The sequence below is a fragment of the Taudactylus pleione genome, unplaced genomic scaffold (assembly GCF_031769625.1).
Source record: "Taudactylus pleione unplaced genomic scaffold, aTauple2 ptg001609l, whole genome shotgun sequence".
NCBI lineage: Eukaryota > Metazoa > Chordata > Amphibia > Anura > Myobatrachidae > Taudactylus > Taudactylus pleione.
The window spans coordinates 179,220-202,186 of record NW_028286006.1 but is presented as its reverse complement, the minus strand read 5'-3'; the positions used below and the strand labels follow the sequence as shown (position 1 = coordinate 202,186).

Sequence of the window (22,967 nt, the reverse complement as noted above, 5' to 3'; positions counted from 1 at the left end):
TATTTTAATTAAGCAAATTGAATTGACTAGCAATTACAACAGTAGTTACAATCAGATCCATTTCATCATGGTTCTAGACGTAATGTTTTGCATGGGTTAGCTGCTTCACCTATCCCATGCAAGATAGCTGGCCTAGAAACCAAAAGGAGAAAACATGAAAACATCATTATTTTCAAAACAGATTGTTTTCATACTGTCCAAACAGCATTTTTGCATTTTAATGCTATTAGGACAACATGGGCGATCAGCACATATTTATATCACCATTGTGCATAAATCATGAATTGATAAACTATAATGATATAAAAATTACTTACCAAAAATATTGGTTTTCACAGTAATTGACAGATGAGTATTATTTTTTAAGATTTCTGTTGCTTTTGTATAGGTGATATTCTCAAAATTCTGTCCGTTAACTTCCATAATCTTCAATGGAGAAGAAAGGCACATAATGACATTTTGTTAACAAGAGAGCATTATCTCATCACAGTTACAGAGAGTAGTATGTCATTTCTGGTTACTTTGACATCCATGCTTTCTTCTCAAAATCACACTCTTATGCTCACATGTTTTTAACATACATTTAGCAGCAAAAATTTCAGAAATTTTATACATTTAGGATACATATTGTATACAAGTACAATACTTCAAAAGTGCAAGAAACAAATCAGCCATTAGCTTAAATCAGTCTAGATAAAGACAAAATGGCCACAGATAATATATTCGCTGTGTGTATGGTCACAAAATTAGAATGACATAAAAAACACGAAATATAGAAAATATAGAATTACACAAAATAGGAAAACTACTCCTGCCAATGAAACCAATGTATTTTTAATATGAAATGAACAGTATTAAAATGTTAGCTAAAGCTTAAAAAGAGAAGTAGACAGGCAATTATATTACACACGTTGGACCTCTTTTACAGTTAGGAGTATATATAGCTATCAGGTGTAATTGTGCTACCTGGCAAAATGTTGAACTGCAGCAGGAGCAATTAAAATTTGCAATACACAATTTGGAGGGCACCCAGTAAGTTGCTCCTTTGGAAGGAGGCGAGTGCCAAGCTGTTGTTTGAGATAGATAGATAAATAGATAGACACACACACAACGGTGGCCCTGCCTAAAATCACCAGGAGGTGATTGAAACGTCTGTCGGGCACATAGTGCCTCTGTATTATAACATGCTGATTTGATACAAACAAAGCTGTTGTCCCTGCCTCTTTCCTGCCGGATCTGGTGAGTAGTTTCCATAATTTTACTGTGGACTGGGCACCGCAATACAGATAAAGTGCAATGTGTCAAGACCTATCTAATCTGTTTAAGATTATGACTGTAATAGCTCATATATTAATAAAATAAAGTAATACTGGTGTGTCTTTCTTCTTATGTCATTTATTAACTTTCCAAACACCACAACTGCTAGCTGGATGTTGTAGAACATTTGTTCATAAATATATATATGTACTCAGGCTAATATTCATGCACTATTGTTGTTCATGATTATATGAAGACAGTTTATTTGCCTGTTAATTGTAGATTATCTAATAAAGTTACTTTCACAAACCAGTATGAAAACCAGTTATTGTGAAATTTTAGTATATAGAACAACCTGCATACGTTCTCTAAACCTCAAACTACTATAAATTAGGGGTGAGCGGGTTCGGATTTCTGAAATCCGAACCCCCCCGAGCCCCCCCGATCCGAGTCCGATCCGAGTCAGGCTCGACTTTTCCCGCCTGACTCGGATCTGAAATCGAGGCAAAACGTCATCATCCCGCCTTCCGAGTCTCGCGGGTTTTGGATCCTATATAAGGTACCCGCGTCGGCGCCATTTTCTCACTCGGCTGTGGACAGTGAAGAGGGAGGGTGGGAGTTAGGGCTGTGTAGTGTAGTGTAGTGTAGTGCTGCTGTTGTCCACTACTTCAAAGTCCATAGGGGCTGGCTGTGTTGTGCTGTGCTGCTGTTGTTAATAGGGGCTGTGTCCACTACTTCAAAGTCCATAGGGGCTGGCTGGACTGTGTTGTGCAGTCAGTTCTCCATAGGGGCTGTGTCCACTCCAAAGTCCTGTGCAGTGTCCCAGTCCTAAAGGAGAGCTGTAGTGTTGTCCAGGGGGTGCTCTGTCCATCAGGGGCGCTCCCCCCAAGTGCTAAAAAAATAATATATTTTCTGTGTTTGTGAATTGTGTGCGCAGTAGCCGCACGTGCATCAACAAAGTAGTGCCAAGCGTGCGCCTGTGTCATAAGTAAAGGGCCGGCTGGCTTGACCGTTAAAGGGTGCTGTAACCCCCGAAAGTACACTCCAGTCCAAACCAAAAAAAAAATTATTTTCTGTGTTTGTGAATTGTGTGCACAGTAGCCGCACGTGCATCAACAAAGTAGTGCCAAGCGTGCGCCTGTGTCATAAGTAAAGGGCCAGCTGGCTTGACCGTTAAGGGTGCTGTAACCCCCGAAAGTACACTCCAGTCCAAACCAAAAAAAAAATTATTTTCTGTGTTTGTGAATTGTGTGCGCAGTAGCCGCACGTGCATCAACAAAATAGTGCCAAGCGTGCGCCTGTGTCATAAGTAAAGGGCCGGCTGGCTTGACCGTTAAAGGGTGCTGTAACCCCCGAAAGTACACTCCAGTCCAAACCAAAAAAAAATTATTTTCTGTGTTTGTGAATTGTGTGCGCAGTAGCCGCACGTGCATCAACAAAGTAGTGCCAAGCGTGCGCCTGTGTCATAAGTAAAGGGCCGGCTGGCTTGACCGTTAAGGGTGCTGTAACCCCCGAAAGTACACTCCAGTCCAAACCAAAAAAAAAATTATTTTCTGTGTTTGTGAATTGTGTGCGCAGTAGCCGCACGTGCATCAACAAAGTAGTGCCAAGCGTGCGCCTGTGTCATAAGTAAAGGGCCGGCTGGCTTGACCGTTAAGGGTGCTGTAACCCCCGAAAGTACACTCCAGTCCAAACCAAAAAAAAAATTATTTTCTGTGTTTGTGAATTGTGTGCGCAGTAGCCGCACGTGCATCAACAAAGTAGTGCCAAGCGTGCACCTGTGTCATAAGTAAAGGGCCGGCTGGCTTGACCGTTAAGGGTGCTGTAACCCCCGAAAGTACACTCCAGTCCAAACCAAAAAAAAAATAATTTTCTGTGTTTGTGAATTGTGTGCGCAGTAGCCGCACGTGCATCAACAAAGTAGTGCCAAGCGTGCGCCTGTGTCATAAGTAAAGGGCCGGCTGGCTTGACCGTTAAGGGTGCTGTAACCCCCGAAAGTACACTCCAGTCCAAACCAAAAAAAAATTATTTTCTGTGTTTGTGCATTGTGTGCGCAGTAGCCGCACGTGCATCAACAAAGTAGTGCCAAGCGTGCGCCTGTGTCATAAGTAAAGGGCCGGCTGGCTTGACCGTTAAGGGTGCTGTAACCCCCGAAAGTACACTCCAGTCCAAACCAAAAAAAAAATTATTTTCTGTGTTTGTGAATTGTGTGCGCAGTAGCCGCACGTGCATCAACAAAGTAGTGCCAAGCGTGCGCCTGTGTCATAAGTAAAGGGCCGGCTGGCTTGACCGTTAAGGGTGCTGTAACCCCCGAAAGTACACTCCAGTCCAAACCAAAAAAAAAATTATTTTCTGTGTTTGTGAATTGTGTGCGCAGTAGCCGCACGTGCATCAACAAAGTAGTGCCAAGCGTGCACCTGTGTCATAAGTAAAGGGCCGGCTGGCTTGACCGTTAAGGGTGCTGTAACCCCCGAAAGTACACTCCAGTCCAAACCAAAAAAAAAATTATTTTCTGTGTTTGTGAATTGTGTGCGCAGTAGCCGCACGTGCATCAACAAAGTAGTGCCAAGCGTGCGCCTGTGTCATAAGTAAAGGGCCGGCTGGCTTGACCGTTAAGGGTGCTGTAACCCCCGAAAGTACACTCCAGTCCAAACCAAAAAAAAATTATTTTCTGTGTTTGTGAATTGTGTGCGCAGTAGCCGCACGTGCATCAACAAAGTAGTGCCAAAAGTGCGCCTGTGTCATAAGTAAAGGGCCGGCTGGCTTGACCGTTAAAGGGTGCTGTAACCCACAAAGTACACTCCAGTCCAAACCAAAAACAAAATTATTTTCTGTGTTTAGCCGCACGTATATATCAAATCGATATAACATAAATGGAGGACCAAACTTTCTCCGATAAAAATAAAATAGAGAAAGATCAAGAACCACTTCCTCCTAGTGCTGAAGCTGCTGCCACTAGTCATGACATAGACGATAACATGCCATCAACGTCGTCTGCCAAGGCCGATGCCCAATGTCATAGTAGAGGGCACATACAATCCCAAATGGCAAAGTTCAGGAAAATGACCTTGAAAAAGACATTTAAATCAGCTGAAGAGAAACGTAAACTTGCCAATATGCCATTTACGACACGGAGTGGCAAGGAACGGCTAAGGTCGATCCCTAGTATGTTCATGACTAGTGGTTCAGCTTCACATGACGATGGAAGCCCTCCTCCCACTAAAAAAATCAAAAGAGTTAAGCTGGCAAAAGCACAGCGAAGAACTGTGCTTTCTAAGAAGATATCACAAATCCCCAAGGAGAGTCCAAGTGTGGTGGTGGTTGCGATGCCTGACCTTCCCAGCACTGGACGTGAAGAGGTGGCTCTTTCCACCATTTGCACGCCCCCTGCAAGTGCTGAAAGGAGCACCCACAGTCCACTTGCTGATATGCAAATTGAAGATGTCACTGTTGAAGTACAACAGGATGAGGATACTGGTGTAGCTGGCGCTGAGGAGGAAGTTGGCGAGGAGGATTCTGATGGTGATGTGGTTTGTTTAAATCAGGCTCCGGGGGAGACAGTTGTTGTCCGTGGGATGAAAAAGCCCATCACGGTCATGCCTGGGCAGAAGACCAAACATTCCACCTCTTTGGTCTGGCAATATTTCTATCCAAATCCGGACAACAACTGTCTTGCCATATGTACCATATGTAAAGGTGAAATAAGTAGGGGTAGGGACGTCAACCACCTAGGAACATCCTCCCTTATACGGCACCTGCAGCGCGTTCATAAAAAGTTACTGTCAAGTTCAGAAACTTTGGCTAAGACCGTAAGCAGTCCAGGGACACCTAAATCCCGTTGTCCTGTTGTATCCAAGCGCCTGCAAACCACACCGTCAACTCCCTCCTCGTCAATTTCCTCCTTAGTCAGGATCGGAAGTAGTCCTGCAGGCCATGTCACTGGCATGACTGACTCTCCTATCCGGGATTCCTCTGGAGGATCCTGCATTGCTACGCCTACTGCTGCCGCTGCTGCTGTTGCTGCTGCTGGGAGTCGTTCATCATCCCAGAGAGGAAGTAGGAACACCACTACTTTTACTAAACAATTGACCCTCCAACAGTCCTTAGCGAGGAGGATGAAGTACGACAGCAGTCATCCTGAAGCAAAAAGTATAACTGAGGCCTTGACTGCTATGTTGGTGTTAGACGTGCGTCCGGTATCCGCCATTAGTGCAGTGGGATTTAGACAATTGATGGAGGTAGTGTGTCCCCGGTTCCAAATCCCGTCTAGATTCCACTTCACTAGGCAGGCGATACCGAGACTGTACAGAAACGTCAGAAAAAGTGTCCTCAGTGTCCTGAAAAATGCCGTTGTACACAATGTCCACTTAACCACGGACATGTGGACAAGTGGAACAGGGCAGACTAAGGACTATATGACTGTGACAGCCCACTGGGTAGATGTATCACCTTACGCAGCAACAGCAGCAGCGTCACCAGTAGCAGCATCTCAGAAACGCCAGCTCGTTACAAGGCAGGCTACGCTGTGTATCACCGGTTTCAGTAAGAGGCACACCACCGACAACCTCTTAGAGAAACTGAGGGAAATCATCGCCCAGTGGCTTACCCCACTTAGACTCTCCTGGGGATTTGTGATATCTGACAACGCCACCAATATTGTGCGGGCATTACATCTGGTCAAATTCCAGCACGTCCCATGTTTTGCTCACACAATAAACTTGGTGGTGCAGAATTTTCTGAAAAGCGACAGGGGCGTGCAGGAGACGCTTTGGGTGGCCCGAAAAATTTCTGGCCACTTTCGCCATTCAGCGACTGCGTGCCGAAGACTGGAGCGCCAGCAAACACTCTTGAACCTGCCCCGCCATCACCTGAAGCAAGAGGTTGTGACGCGGTGGAACTCAACCCTCTATATGCTTCAGAGGATGGAGGAGCAGCAAAAGGCCATACAAGCCTATACATCCACCTATGACATAGGCAAAGGAGGGGGTATGCACCTGACTCAAGCGCAGTGGAGAATGATTTCCGTGTTGTGCAAGGTTCTCCAGCCCTTCGAACTTGCCACACGTGAAGTCAGTTCAGACACAGCCAGCTTGAGTCAGGTCATTCCCCTCATCAGGCTTTTGCAGAAGCAGCTGGAGAAAGTGAAGGAGGAGCTAAGACGGAGCGATTCCGCTCGGCATGTGGGACTTGTGGATGAAGCCCTTCATTCGCTTTGCCAGGATTCCAGGGTGGTCAATCTGTTGAAATCAGACCACTACATTTTGGCCACCGTGCTTGATCCTAGGTTTAAAGCCTATGTGGTGTCTCTCTTTCCGGCCGACACAAGCCTGCAGAGGTGCAAAGACTTGCTGGTGAACACACTGTCAGCTGAAGCGGAACGTGACACGTCAATGGCTCCTTCTTCATTTTCTCCCGCAACTGGGGCTGCCAGGAAAAAACTTAGGTATCCTAAGCAACCCGCTGGCGGTGATGCAGGGCAGGCAGGACCAAGTTTGGACATCTGGTCCGGACTGAAGGACCTGGCAACAATTTCTGACATGTCTACTGTCACTGCATATGATACTGTCACCATTGACAGAATGGTGGAGGATTACATCGGTGACAGCATCCAAGTAGGCATGTCAGACAGTCCATACCTGTACTGGCAGGAAAAAGAGGCAATTTGGAGGCCCCTGTACAAGCTGGCTCTATTTTACCTGAGTTGCCCCCCCTCCAGTGTGTACTCCGAAAGAGTGTTTAGTGCAGCCGGGAACCTTGTCAGCGAAAGGCGTAGGAGGTTGCTTCCACAGAATGTGGAGAAGATGATGTTCATCAAAATGAATTATCAGCTCTTCCAGGCAGACCAGCCTCCAGAAGGTACAGAGGGACCTGTGGTGGTGGATTCAAGTGGGGACGAGTTAATACTTTGTGAGGATGAGGATGTACACACTGAAGAGGGTGAGGAATCGGTGGATGAGGAGGATGAGGATGACATCTTGCCTCCGTAGAGCCAGTTTGTGCAGGGACACATTAATTGCCAGCTTGTTTTGTGGGGGCCCAAACGAACCAATCATTTCAGCCACAGTTGTGTGGCAGACCCTGGCGCTGAAATGATTGATTTGTTAAAGTGTGCATGTCCTGTTTATACAACATAAGGGTGGGTGGGAGGGCCCAAGGACAATTCCATCTTGCACTTCTTTTTTTTCTTTGCATTATGTACAGTTTGGGGCCTAGTTTTTCTAACTGCCATCCTGTCTGCCACTGCAGTGTCACTCCTAGATGGGTCACGTGTTTGTGCCGCCCACTCGTGTCGCTTAGCATAGTCATCCAGCTACCTCGGTGCAACCTTTTGGACATGAAAACACTATTGTGAGGTGTGAGGTGTTCAGAATAGACTGGAAATGAGTGGAAATTAAGGTTATTGAGGTTAATAATAGCATAGGAGCAGAGAAACCAACAAATTCTGTGATTTTAGCAGTTTTTATGCTTTTTAAAAAAAAAATACAGATCCAAAACACAAAACCCAGAACCCAAAACACGGAAGGGTGGTTTTGGCAAAACCAATCCAGATCCAAAACACGAAGAAAGATCCAGATCCAAAACCAAAACACAAAACACGAAAAGTGGCCGGTGCACACCCCTACTATAAATAGGTTACAATATTCAGTTGTCAGTTGCCTTGTCTGACAAAATGTTACAGCTTCAATTGGTACTGTATGATGTGTACTTAGGGCCTGATTCAGACCCACTCGCGAGCGGCTGTCTGCTCGCAAGTGGGTTGATGTTATGCACTGAGCATGCGCACGACGGAGGGAGCTCCGTCGTGCGCATGCGCCAGACGCGACGAGCGATGGAAAGTCCTTCGCTCGTTGTGTCTGATCAAAGGGGGCGTGCTGTCGATGTTGATTGACAGCACGCCCCCTTTGGTGGGCGTGCCAGGGGCGTACCTCCCTGACGGGGGCGTTCCCACGGGAACGCCTCCCGTCAGAAGCCGGCCCACTGACATCACTAGTGATGTCAGTGGGAGTGATTTTGGCTCTGATAGAGCCAAAATCACTCCGGAGCTTGCGGTTGAAAACCTAAACCGCAGGCTCCGGCTCGCAGTTTCGATGGTCGCGATGGTCACGACCATCGCGGCCATCAAAATGCACGCTCGTATAGGCTGTGGGTGGTGACCCACAGCTATACGAGCGTCCAGGAGGACGCTCCATTTTCATGGAGGGCGGCCCTCATTCAGAGCGTGCGCTCTGCTCAGAGCGTACGGCTCTGAATGAGGGCCTTAGTATCTCTATATAGTGGCGTTTGAGTGTTCAATTGCATTATAATAAGTGATACAAAGTTGCAGCTACAAATCAGTTATGTGCAGAATGTAATCACTTTCAGTCTGAATAGTATTTCTGTACATTGATAGCTTTGCTCGGTGTAGCTATAACACTATATCTGAGTATGATGGGATGACACAAGTAATTTACCAATAGTTAGGCTTACAATACTATCCCTTTAAATAGGGACACTCATGGATTACACAGGTTCTGTGGCTCATTAAAATCAAGTGAAATGCAGGCTTAAAGTCAGCCAGCCACAGAATCTATATAATTCATGATTATCCCGGTTTAAAGGGAGACTATTGTTCAGGTACCACAAAAATGATGACTTGTTTAACAGTGCCCGGGATTATCTTCTTTGGAAAGGGGAGCTGGGGTACTTAGACAGTTGTGATGGTTTCCTGGCTACCTTCCTAACCTTTGGACGGGACACCCGGCTATGTATGCGTCTCCGGACATGCACCGGGACCAGTGCTCGGAGGGGGCTGGTGTGTGCCAGTGGAGGGGATGTTCCGGCAAGGGCTCTGATGAACCTGTGGTCAAGCACCCCCTCTTGATGGAGACTCACCTTCGTACTGTGCTCCAGACGTCCGCTCCTCTCCCCATCCGGCTTGTTTGTCAGCGACTCTTCTTCCTGGATCTCTGTGGCTTCCAGGTAACAGCGTCACGTGACTGCAGTCAGACTTCTTTGCGAGTTGCGAATGTGCAATTAATTAAATCCAGTGTTCTTTGCTCTACTTGTTAGATGATGATGTAGTGTCCCAACGCGATTCAGCCAGTACTGGCCTTCTTCTTGGAGGTAGTGTGGGATGTCATTGTCCAGGAGCTTGGTACATAGCTGTAGGGCAGTTACCAATTATGTAAATCAATCCTGTGGGGTTAGTTGATGGTCCAGAGATTAGTGGTTATCCAATGTGTCAGTCATAGTGATTCACATTGCTTTAATCTCTCTGCATTCAGAAACAACATAACTGCATCTTGACATAATGTATGTAAGAATGAAATACGAATACAAATAAAGATAAAAATAAAATAACATTAAAAATACACCAAGATAGCTAATAATATAGGTGCAGATATTATAGTGTGTCCTCAAATGCAATCCTAATGATGGAGTCCATTTTAGCTTGGTAGATATAGTGTCCACTCCTATACAACTGGAGGATGATAATTCTATTTACTGCTTGTATATGCAATCCGGCTGATCCTCTATAATCCATCTAAGTGATGGGGTTATTTGAAACGGTTGGGTTGTGTTTATGCTTGGTTGTAACTATTTCATATATCCACCAGAATATTATAATAAGTTGAAGTGATCTGTGGCTAGTAATTGGTGGTTTGTATGGGTGTATCTTGAATAAGAATTAGTGTAATCATGATATTCGATGGCAATAGTTATCAGGTAGAGTTGTATCGATCCTGATCTCTGAGAGTGTTGCGTACATGATGAGAATTTACTCTGTACAATGTGCCTCATTCAGACCCACTCGCGAGCGGCTGTCCGCTCGCAAGTGGGTCGATGGTGTGCACTGCGCATGCGCACGACGGAGGGAGCTCCGTCGTGCACATGCGCGAGACGCGGCGAGCGAAGGACTTTCCTTCGCTCGTTGTGTCTGATCAAAGGGGGCGTGCTGTCGATGTTGATTGACAGCACGCCCCCTTTGGTGGGCGTGCCGGGGGCGTGCCTCCCAGACGGAGGCATTCCCAAGGGAACGCCTACCATCAGAAGCCGGCCCCACTGACATCACTAATGATGTCAGTGGGAGTGATTTTGGCTCTGATAGAGCCAAAATCACTCCTGGCCTTGCGGTTGAGAAACTCAACTGCAGGCTTCTGGTCGCACTGGCGATGGTCGCGATGGTCAAGACCATCGCGACCATCATCCTGCACGCTCGTATAGGCTGTGGGTGGTGACCCACAGCTATATGAGCGTCCAGGAGGACGCTCCATATTTATGGAGGTGGGCCCTGATTCAGAGCGAGCGCTCTGGTCAGAGCGTCCGGCTCTGAATCAGGGCCAATATTCCCTAATCATGAGCAGAAAATAATGATTTGAAAAAAATTAAAAAAATTTAAATCTAATCAAATAATGCATAATAATCTGATATGTATTTGTCCTAATTTGTATATTATTCATGATACGGACAATGGGTGATGTGTAGTCCATCGTGTGTGTATGATTAATCCTATTGAAATAAAGAAGAAAGGGGGGGGGATACTACAGTACTCCAGGGAACTGTAGTAGAGAAAGGATGATCTGATAATCAATAAGGATAATTTATAATTTGTGTTGATTATTAGGATGGTCATGTTCGATTCGATTGTGAGGAGGATACTGTCATGCTAGTGTTGATGAGGAGATCTATTTGCATATGATTGATTTGACTTCTTTGTTTTTATTAAGTCCGATCGGTGTAAAGTTTTGAGTTCGTACATCCATTTTAGTTCTGATTTGTTGATTTTATTCACGAAATTACCACCCCTCCAATTATGTTTGATCTCCTGTATCTCTATAAATTGTAATGATTCTGGGTTACTGTTGTGAGTCTCTTTAAAGTGTTTCGATAAATTATGCTCTTCTAGGCCTTTCTTGATGTAGCGTATATGTTCATTTATATGTACTTTGAATGTTCTTATCATGCGTCCTACATATTGCTTGTGGCACCCGCATTCCAGTAGGTATATTAATCCTTTACTTCCACATGTCAGTCTGTCTCTTATTGTGTAAGATTTATCAACAGGTCTGTGATGCCTTTGAAAAAGACATCTGATGGTGTTGAAACATGTCAGGAGGAGTGACAATGGAGGTTTACCTGGTACCGGATTTATAACTGGATTCTGGCTTACACTTGCGGCGGTGGAATACCCGGGTCCTACGCTGTTGCTGTGTCTATCCATTGAGCCTGTTATCAACATCTATCTGTTTCTTTTTTCTTTGTGAGATACTGCTTTTAACGGAGGATAAAGAAACCCTTATGAGATTCATTACAGTTATTCTCAAGTAAGAATCAATGTGAGCATCTCGCTGTCTGTTTCACTATTCTATCTGCATGACTGCTAAAGAAACCTAGATGGGATTTACACTCAACCTTTATAGGTATTATTCATGTGAGCATTCTATATAACAGGAGGGCACATTACGTTGGTGGTCCTGTAATTTATTTTGCACGGAAGGAATTAAAAGGACGTTCATATCTGACCTCCTCCCTTTGAAGTTTTCACAAATTTATCTTTTTCTAATACATTGCTATTGTTTAGTTCATATGTGCTTCGTTGGAGTATTCTTTACAAGAAGATTCCATTATTGCTGATTCTTCTACAAACGGAATAATCTACTGGACTGAATATTTGGCGCAAGGATTACTTTGTCATATTATTTATATGCTATTTTCACAAGTTAGGGTGACTTGTTTTTGACAAATTCCATGCTGCCTTATTTGCGCCTTACTTATATATTGTTCTTTTTCTACTATATCTATCAAGCTAAAATGGACTCCATCATTAGGATTGCATTTGAGGACACAATATAATATCTGCACCTATATAATTAGCTATCTTGGTGTATTTTAATGTTATTTTATATTTATCTTTATTTGTATTCGTATTTCCATTCTTATATACATGTGTGAATCACGATGACTGACACATTAGATTACCACTAATCTCTGGACCATCAACCAACCAATCAAGTAACCCCACAGGATTGAGTTACATAATTGTAACCGTCATACAGCTATATACCAAGCTCCTGGACAATGACATCCCACACTACCTCCAAGAAGAAGGCCAGTAACAGCTGAATCGCTTGGGACACTACATCATTATCTAAGAAGCAGTGCAAAGAACACTGGACATAGTTAATTAGAGATGGCTAGTGAGTGAGTGTCTCAACACACTGACTCGAATCATTCAGATGAGTGAATGATTCGAGTCACTCAGTGTTTGATGAGTCGAGACACCCACCTCCCTACACTGCTGATCCGACCTGATCATACTTCTGTGCACTGTGTCAGATCGGCAGTGTAGGTGGCGGAGCTGTCAGTGACTCACTCTGAGTCGTGCAGCTATTGCCAAGGGCTCAGGGCAGTGCACTGACTCAAGAGTCAGTGAGAACCCTGAGCTGTAGTGCTGGGCTGCGTGGGGGGGGGGGGGGCGACTCACTCTGAGTTGCTGGCTCCCCTGCTGGCTCCAGGACTTGCTCTATCTAAAGAGCCATGTCTCGAGACACTGTCTCGAGACACTTCACTGAGTTGAGCCATGAGGCTCAACTCAGTACAATGAATCGATCTGCCCATCCCTACTGTGCACTGTGTCAGATCGGCAGTGTAGGGGACGGAGCTGTCAGCGACTCACTCTGAGTCATGCAGCTATTGCCAAGGGCTCAGGGCAGTGCACTGACTCTCCTGAGTCAGTGCAGAGGCTTGAGCTGGCCTGGGGGGTGGAGCTGTCAGCGACTCACTGAGTCGCACAGCTACAGCCAGGGCTCAGGGGAGTTCACTGACTCAAGAGTGAGTGAGAACCCTGAGCTGTAGTGCTGGGCTGCGTGGGGGGGGGGCGGAGCTGTCAGCGACTCACTCTGAGTTGCTGGCTCCCCTGCTGGCTCCAGCACTTGCTCTATCTAAAGAGCCATGTCTCGAGACACTGTCTCGAGACACTTCACTGAGTTGAGCCATGAGGCTCAACTCAGTACAATGAATCGATCTGCCCATCCCTACTGTGCACTGTGTCAGATCGGCAGTGTAGGGGACGGAGCTGTCCGCGACTCACTCAGTCGTGCAGCTATTGCCAAGGGCTCAGGGCAGTGCACTGACTCTCCTGAGTCAGTGCAGAGGCTTGAACTGGCCTGGGGGGGCAGAGCTGTCAGCGACTCACTGAGTCGCACAGCTACAGTCAGGGCTCAGGGGAGTCAGTGAGAACCCTCAGCTGTAGTGCTGGGCTGCGGGGGGAGGGGCGGAGCTGTCAGCGACTCACTCTGGCTCCACTGCTGGTTCCAGCACTTGCTCTATCTAAAGAGCCGTGTCTCGAGACAATGAAATGTAGCATATGATTAAAGAACAGAACTCTAACAAGCTAAGCCAATTAAATGCATGTGGATCTCTAATTTAAAACAACCAATAAGAGTAAGGACCTTGCTATTTATTCTGGCATGTTTGGAGAAGGAGCAATCAACTTGAAAAAGGTCACAGGAGTGACCGAAACATGTAGTTGCTCCCTAATTGTCCACAGTACTATCCGAGTTTGTATGCAGTTCCAGACGCTCCAGACCAGACTGAGTCGGCAGTGACACTATGCAAATCCAGATGCTTAAGACCAGACTGAGACTGCAGCAATAGGCTAGTTTCACACCTGACGGTTTTGGCCGGCCGGGCATGAAACAGCCGGTAGCCGACCGAGTTTTTCCAGGCACTAAGTGCCTTTCACAAGCAGTGGCTTTGAGGCGCTTTTGATGATGGTTTTCTTTTTTTATCTATTGGGCATGTGCAGCAGCAACATTGTTTTCTATACAACACTGGCGTGCAGGAACGGCACACATCTACAAGGTTGCCGGCTGTAACACGGCAACCGTGCCGTGCCCGGGCCATGTGAAAGGACCCACCTGCTTCCCTGCATATCTATTTTTCACACCTGGCAAAAAAACGGGCAGCTTTTGCCGCCCGGTCAAAACCGGCAAAAAACTAGCCATACTGTTAAGCAATCTGTTGACTGGAGATGCTTGCCGGTGGAAACAGATCGATATGGCAGATTCAGTGTGTATTCAGACGCCGATAACCGGTCCAGAAATAAAGATATATTGTACTGGTAGAGACACCAGCTCCAACAATGGGGACTCCCAGAGTCTGCATCTTGGACGGATTTTAGCAGCACACACTCTGGAGGGAATGACTATCTATTAATCCAGCCAAAGAAATAACAATGTTACAGCTATAAGTGCTAGCCGTATATATGTAGTACCAAGAGTGCAATTGACTTTGCTCCTATTTTTACAAGTATAACTGCTAATATTCACAATACAAATAATTACGAGTAAACAGCAATTTTAAAAGGAAAAGCACAAATCTTAATAAAGTGACTGCAATTTTAACACATCAATATACGGTTGTGGACATTGTTACGATTGAATTTAATATTGCTAGCACAAGTTCTAGTTAATAATTGTATCAAAGCTTGATGTGAGATAAAATTGTGAGATATATATCACCAACCAATCAGCTCCTATCATTTTTTTAAACACAGCCTGCAAAATAAGTTAGAAGCTGATTGGTTGGTCATATATATTTCACAAATTTATCTCACATCAAGATATATATATATATATATATACACTTTTTTTTGTATTTTTCATTTATATGCTTATTTATTATTGTTGAAGTATTATATATGAGAAATGCACAGTAAAAAAATAAAAATTATTTTTATACATTTCTCTATACTCCAGCGCAGATTTGTGTTAAGTTTTTAGTACTTTTGATGTGAGGTGGCAAATACCTCTCTTTTTCTGCAGAAGGAGATTAGAGCTATATTTATATTAGAGCTGAAGCATGGAGTTAGAACCGGAGTTCGAACTGGATTTGGACTACTGACTACTTTCTAACCAAAATGTTAACAATCTCACGAACACACAGGAATGCTGCCACCACCTTCATTTACACTCCCCTAAGACTGGGATCAGCTGCTGTCTCATGCTGCAGCCAAATCGAACTCCACAAACTGCTGGATGCGACAAACCCATACACGCAAGCGAAGGAGACGCTGTGGCTTTTTGCAGATCACTCTATAATTTTTTAATTTCTGATTAAGTTTAGCATGGTTTTAACTTAAAATGTGGTCACCATTTATTATTTTTATTTTTTCTCCACCTGGACGTTATACTTCCACTACTTGATGTTCGTCCATGTAAGATGACGTTTTGCCTCTTTCTGAGTTCCGTTTTTTTGGAGGGAAAAATCCGAACTCAACGTGCAAACTCGAACCTATCCGAGCCTGCACATCCCTAGTTGTAACACATTTTCCTTACTATTAGGGGAGCCACACCAACTGCCAGTGATGTTTGGCAGCACTAGGGATGATGGTTGGTGTTTGAATATGAACTGTGCTACAGCCACGATGAGACAGATAAGAAAAAGTAAAAAATATTCTGCGCTTGTAAACGATGAGCAGCTCAGTAAAATTAGTCTCTAATATGTTATTGAAATACGAGCGCTTTAATATGTGCCTAAAATTTATATTACAAATTGTGTCAATAATAGTTGTATGTATAAATCTACAATGACTGTGTGAGATAAATAATGTAAAACAACAAATGATATATTATTGAAATGTAAACACTGCAAGTATTTATCTAAAATTGATGTTAAAGATTGTCAATAATGAATAAAATATATCATTAATTAATGTGTGGAATAAATAAGTTGTGTGGAATAGAGCACTTAAAAACCTGTTAGAACATAAGGATAAAAAATGAATAAATAAATAAATACACTTTGATGAAGGCATTGCCATGTTTATAGCACTTTTGAGATTTCAGTTGGGAGAGTCCGTCAGTCTGTGAGGCCAAAACACCTCATCCTTGAAAAAGTACCCGGCAGGGTATGAAACGAGCTGGAGAGAAAATCAGAGTCCAGTAAGAGGTGTGCTATCCAATCTTTAACGTGTGTGTATATATGTGTATGTATATGTATGTGTGTGTGTGTGTGTATATATATATATATAATATGTGTGTGTGTATGTATGTATGTATATATATATATATATATATATATATATATTTTATATTTGTGAATGGATCTGGCACTCCCTGCAAAAAACGATATCTTTACCCTGTTACCAGCAATAGCATGTTTGAATGCTATAATAAACAGAAAAGATAGATGCAGCACTCAGGGGTTTCAATAAATCACGCAATACCAATTTCCTGTGGTCCCTGTTCCTGTTGTGCATGAAAATATATTGTGAAAAATAACCCACTGTGAATAACTGTGGAATGGGAGGATGTTTTGAAAAAAATGTACCCAGGATCTTATGCTGGTGTTGATCAAACATGACTATCTGATGTTGGATACATACACAAGAGATTGATCAACTGACAAATAATTTAAAGACACATGAACAAAATTTTACATTCCAGCAGACTTTTATGAAGTGTAAAAAGAGAACTTGCTAAATATGAATCTTTAATTATGGATCGGAAAAGACATAAGTTTGCTCGTGATAAGAGGGACTATGCTCTCAATCAGGTCTTTAGATGGAGGTTTAAGACGAACAAGAGAACTGGGGACTTGATGAGTTCTACTAGAGATGAGCGGTTCGGATTCTGTGGAATCCGAACCGCTCCAAACATAGGGGATCCGAGTCCACCCGAACCCTGTTTGGGTGTTCCCCGCCTGACTCGGATCCCCGTTCGGGGCCGAATGGCGGCCGCCTGATGTCGGATTCTCGCTAGAGAATCCGACATCAGGGCTCCTCGAGTATAGGGCAGACTGCTGTGATAACGGTCTGCCTACACAGAACAAACACACAGCCGCCAGCAGCAGCTGTGTGTTTGTTACAGCAGCCAATGAGAGTCACACAGACTCTCATTGGCAGCTGCACGGAGGGAGCCGGCTGGAGCTCACTCAGGAGCTCCGTCTTCCGGCTCCCTCCTCGTCGCTTGGCAGCAGAGCGGACGGCGGCTGGAGCGGGGATACAGGTAAGTGTTTTGCTTTGTTTTTTTATGTGTGTATGTGGGCCTGCTAATGTGGGGGCCTACAACTTCTGGGGGGCCTGCTAATGGGGGGCATAGTACTGGGGGGCATACTACTGGAGGGCCTGCTAATGGGGGGCTTACTACTGGGGGCCTGCTTATGGGGGTATACTACAGGGGGGGCATACTACTGCAGGCCTGCTAATGGGGGGCATACTACTGGGGGGGCATACTACTACTGGGGACACTGCATAGGGGGCCCTAGTACTAAGGGGTCTGCATAGGGGGCACCACTGCTGGGGGCATTGTGTAAGGGACACCACTGCTGGGGACATTGTGTAAGGGACACTATTGCTGTGGGCATTGTATAAGTGGCACTACTACTGTAGGGCATTGTATAAGGGGCATTACTACTGTGGGCTTTGTGTAAAAGGGGCACTACTGTGGGCATTGTGTAAAAGGGGCACTACTGTGGGCATTGTGTAAAAGGGGCACTACTGTGTGTCGTAACATAAATAAGAGACACTACTTTATGGTGTAATGTGAATCAGGGGCACTATGTGCGGTGTAATGTGAATAAGATTGTGCACTGTGACTGCTCGGGCCGTAGCCCACTCTGTAAACAAGTACTGTGATTCAGCTGGCCATACCCCACTGGGTGGGTGCACTACTTTTCATTTCTGCCACTGCTGTGTGGCAATGTGTCATAGATGTGCTTTGTACTGTGGTGTCTGTGCCGCTGCTTTGTCGCTTAGTAACCAGTTGGCTCACTGCAACCTTTGACCAATAATGTTGAAAACAATATAATAAGCTGTTCTAAATTGACTGGAAATTAATGTTATTGAGGTTACTAATACTCTAGGAAGAAAAAAAATACCAATTTATGTGATTTTAGCTTTTTTTTGTAAATTTTTGTAAAAAAAATTCAAATCCAAAGCCAGTCACCGCAATTTGGCAAATCCAAAGCCGGACTACGAATTAGAACCAAATCCAAATCCAGCAAAAATGGTCCGGCGCACATCCCTAGTTTCTACGGAACAAGAATTATCAGGGATGGAAGGGTCAGAACATTCATTTTAAACGAAGAGACAACCTGCCCTCCCACTCATCAAAGGATTTCTTTAGATGTATCCCAAGGCACGCCACTGGACTCGGGACCCCCAAGAGGAAGATCAGGAGGGGAAGAAACACCCGAAACCGAGACAGATGGGATGTTCAAGAAACTCCCAGGTACCAGAGGTGTACACAGAGGAGGAAATCCTTGGACAAATATGATAAGTTAAGAATCATCAATTTGTCCAAAAGAAATTTGAGTGATGTACATTTGGAGGTTTTAGGTAGGGGCCTGACCTTTTCCCCAGAGGCTCACTTGTGAGATCTGTTTTGATATTTATTTAAAAGTTGGAACAGAAGTAATAATTACGACACGTGAGATTTAACGTAGCAGTGTAGGTAATACTTGAGGAATTATCTCATTTATGATTACTTAATACAGGCAATTTACCATAATAATATAGTGGTACAATTGTGACTTATGCACAGAGTTCATTAAGCAGATACATAAAGGGATGAATCTTAATAGAAATAATTAATAAGAAAACTTTTTTGGAGAACAGTACATTTTTAATTCACTTGCACAAACAATTTTGTTTTTATTATATAATTTTCTGTATATTTCACTTACCCAATTTTAAAGGGACTTAAAGGTTACATTTTATTATAATTATTGATAGGTCACTATAGAATATTTTTCCAGTTATGTTTAGATATGACTAATCTGTGAGTGCCCCATTATAGGAATACTTTGCTTTCTTTTTGCTTTTCTGATGTGCTTAAGTGGCTAATGCTTGCTAGAATCTGCTATTAAATATCATCCTTAATTAAGATGCTGCAGGGAGACTGCAAACATTGTGAAGACAATTTTACACAGCCTGGTTTGTTTACATGGTAAACACTGCCCTACAAACAGAAATGTAATTTGTTTAAAATATCACAGTTTTACAGTCCAAGAAGCATGATAATAAGCAAAGGTAAAATATGAGATATGGTAAGAACTTACCTTTGTTATCTCTATTTCTATGAAGTCCATAGGGTTCCACAGGATACCTTGGGGTATAGGTGATGACGTCAGACATCGGGCACCATAGAGTTAAGTTTTCAGCCTCCCAGGATGCACTAGGGTCCCCCTCCTATACCCCGCCCCCGAACCAAGGCATCTCAGTTATGTACCAAGCCATAGGCTGGAGGAGGAGAAGGAAGAGAGAGAAAAAAGATCTGGACACACACAAGAATCACATTCTCACCAGAGGGAGACGGAAAAAAAATGGTGACCAGAGTAAAGCCCATCTGCAGCACAGGTGCGACATGGCAGGAGTCCTGTGGAATCCTATGGACTTCATAGAAATAGAGATAACATAGGTAAGTTCTTACCATATCTCATATTTTCTACATCAGGGTCCATAGGGTATCCACAGGATACCTTGGGGATGTCCCAAAGCAGTATCCTTTAAGGGTGGGGACGTTCCTGTGCTGAAAGGAGAATCCGCCGCCCGAAGGAAGCATCCTGAGAGGCAAAGGTGTCAAACGCGTAATACCTCACAAAGGTATGGACAGAGGACCACAGGCAGCCTTGCAGATCTGGACTGCAGAGGCACCACGACGAGCTGCCCACGAAGGACCCACAGACCTAGTGGAGTGAGCCCTCACAGAGGATGGAACCGGAAGGCCTTCATGAAGATAAGCTTCTGAAATTGCCATACGAATCCAACCTGCCAAAGTTTGCTTTGAAGTAGTCCAACCCTTTTTACAGAAGCCATAGAGGACAAACAAGGCGTCCGACTTCCTAAACAAAGAAGTGCGGTCAACATAAATCCTTAAGGGCGCACAACGTCCAAAGTGGCCTCACCCACTGAAAGATCAGGTGAGTTAAAAGCCGACACAATGATTTCCTCGTTGATATGGAAACTTGAAACAACTTTGGGAAGGAATCCAGGATGAATGCGCAGCGCCGCCCTGCTCCTATGAAAAATCAGGAAAGGGGGTCTACAGGAGAGAGCCCCTAAGTCAGAAACACGTCTGGCTGAAGCAATGGCCAGAAGGAATATTGTTTTAGCTGTCAGCCATTTAAGGTCCACTGAGCCCAGTGGTTCAAACGGCAGTCCCTGGAGAGCCCTCAGGACCACAGCTAAATCCCAAGGCGCCACCGGTGGAATAAAAGGTGGCTGAATTCGAAGAACACCTTGCATAAAGGTGTGCACATCAGGGATCTCAGCAACCCTACGATGGAACCAGACTGACAGGGCAGACACCTGCACCTTCAGAGAAGCAAGGCGAAGCCCATGGTCTAGCCCCGCCTGTAGGAAAGCTAACACTCTAGACAGACTGAACTCCCGAGGGGCATAACCTCTCGGTTGACACCACTGGAAGAACGTATGCCACACACGATGGTATATTCTTGCAGAGGATGGTTTCCGAGCTCTTAGCATGGTATGTACCACGGAGCTGGAAAACCCCCTGGACCTTAACATGGCCGTCTCAACAGCCACGCTGTCAAAGACAGCCGAGCCAGGTCCGGGTGAAGACAAGGACCCTGTAATAGCAGGTCCGGTCGTAGCGGCAACCGCAGAGGAATGTCCACGGACAGACTCTGAAGGTCTGAGAACCTGTGCCGCCTGGGCCACGCAGGAGCGTACCTCCTTCCTGTTTGAATTTCCGGATTACCCGTGGAAGAAGGGAAAACGGAGGAAAGAGATAAGCAAACCGGAACGTCCACTGGATGGACAGAGCATCCACCAGAAATGCCATTTCGTCTCTTGTTCGAGACCCGTACACCGGCAACTTGTTGTTGTGCCGAGACGCCATGAGGTCTATCTCTGGAAGACCCCACCTGTCTACCAGAAGTTGAAAGATGTCCTGGTGCAGAGACCATTCCCCCGGATGTACGTCCTGGCGACTGAGAAAATCCACCTCCCAGTTGAGGACTCCCGGGATGAATACTGCTGATATAGCCGGGAGATTGCGCTCCGCCCAGACCAGGATGCGGGACACCTCTACGAGTGCCGCCTGACTTCGGGTTCCACCTTGTCAATTTATGTAGGCCATGGTGGTGGCGTTGTCTGGACCTGCATGGGGTGACCTTGGAGAACCCGATGTGCCTGCTGGAGAGCATTGAAAACCGCGCAGAGTTCCAAGATGTTTATTGGAAGCTCATGTTCTGCCTGAGTCCACCTGCCCTGGAACAAGTGTGGACCCGTGACAGCTCCCCAGTCCCGAAGACTGGCGTCCGTTGTTAACAGGACCCAGTTCGCCACCCAAAATGGACGACCCTCGTCTGCAACCACAAAGCTAGAGACAGGCGAACCTTTGGAGTGAGCACCATCGTCTGGGACTTTAGACTCTGAGGCAGTCCATTCCATTTGGACAGGATCAATTGCTGCAGAGGTCTGGAGTGAAACTGGGCATATTCCACCATGTCGAATACTGACACCATGGAGCCCAGCAACCTCATCGCCGAGTGCAGAGACACTCGGCGACTCTGTAGACAACTGCGCACCCTCAACTGTAAGGCAGAGATCTTTTCCTCCGTCACAAAGATCCGCTGCTGTCTGGAGTCCAATAAGGCTCCGAGCTGCAGAATCCTCTGAGACGGGATCAGGGTGGACATTTGCCAGTCTATTAACCAGCCGTGACGTTGCAGTACTGCAATCATCAGGTCCAAATGGCGTAGAAGGAGCTCTGGAGATCCTGCCACCAACAGAAGGTCGTCCAGGTACGGCAACATGCGGACACCCTGCAGTCGCAGGTAAGCCGCCATGACCACCATGACCTTGGTGAACACTCGCGGTGCTGTTGCCAGGCCAAAAGGTAACACACAGAACTGGAAGTGATCGTTGCGGATTGCAAACCTGAGGAACTGCTGATGGCGCAAAAGAATAGGGACATGCAAGTAAGCATCCTGTATGTTCAATGACACCATGTAATCCCCAGGTTCCAGCGCCAGAATGATGGACCGTAGGGTCTCCATCCGAAACCGCGGCACCCACAAGGACTTGTTGAGGGCCTTGAGGTTGAGAATCGGATGGTACGACCCATTGGGTTTCTGCACCAAGAATAGATTGGAATAGAAACCCTGGCCCCTCTGGGAGAATGGTACAGGCACTATAACTCCAGCCTGGAGCATAGTGTGCAAAACCGTCCGCAGTTCTAAGGCTTTGTTCCGGTCTAATGTAAGGCCCGTGGTGACGAACCGGGATGGGGGCCTGTGCCAAAAGGAGAGGGCATACCCGTGAGAAACCACCTCGTGAACCCAATTGTCTGTCATGGTTATCGACCAACACTGGGCGAACTGCAGCAGGCTGCCTCCCACTTTGGGATCCCCCAAAGGGAGGCCCGGACCGTCAGGCCGCAGGTTTGTCATCAGACTTAGGGGCCGGACGTCTGGTACTCCAGGCCTGTTTCCTGGGCTTGGCCGATTTCTTGGGCCCAGCCTGTCGGGGAAAAGACTGTGCTTTAGGCCTACCCTGGGCCCTGTAAGGCCGAAAGGACGACGTACCCGAACTTGAAGGGACCACAGCAGACGGGAGACATGCAGATTTGGCTGCTGCCAGCGTGGCTATAATTTTGTCCAGATCCAGACCAAATAGGACTTCTCCATTAAAGGGCAAAGCTTCTAAGCCCTTTTTGGAATCAGCGTCCGCCTCCCAAGATCGCAACCATAAGGTGCGACGA

At 45.5% G+C, this 22,967-nt stretch overlaps 1 protein-coding gene across 1 annotated transcript in view; it reads right to left on the bottom strand.

Moving 5' to 3' along the window:
* The window catches only part of LOC148442118 (rap guanine nucleotide exchange factor 6-like), a 672,269-nt gene that overhangs the window by 518,510 nt on the left and 130,792 nt on the right, over window positions 1-22,967 (bottom strand). Inside the window, 1 exon segment of the mRNA XM_088464211.1 lies at window positions 318-426. Within this exon segment, the coding sequence (XP_088320337.1) occupies window positions 318-426 (109 nt within the window).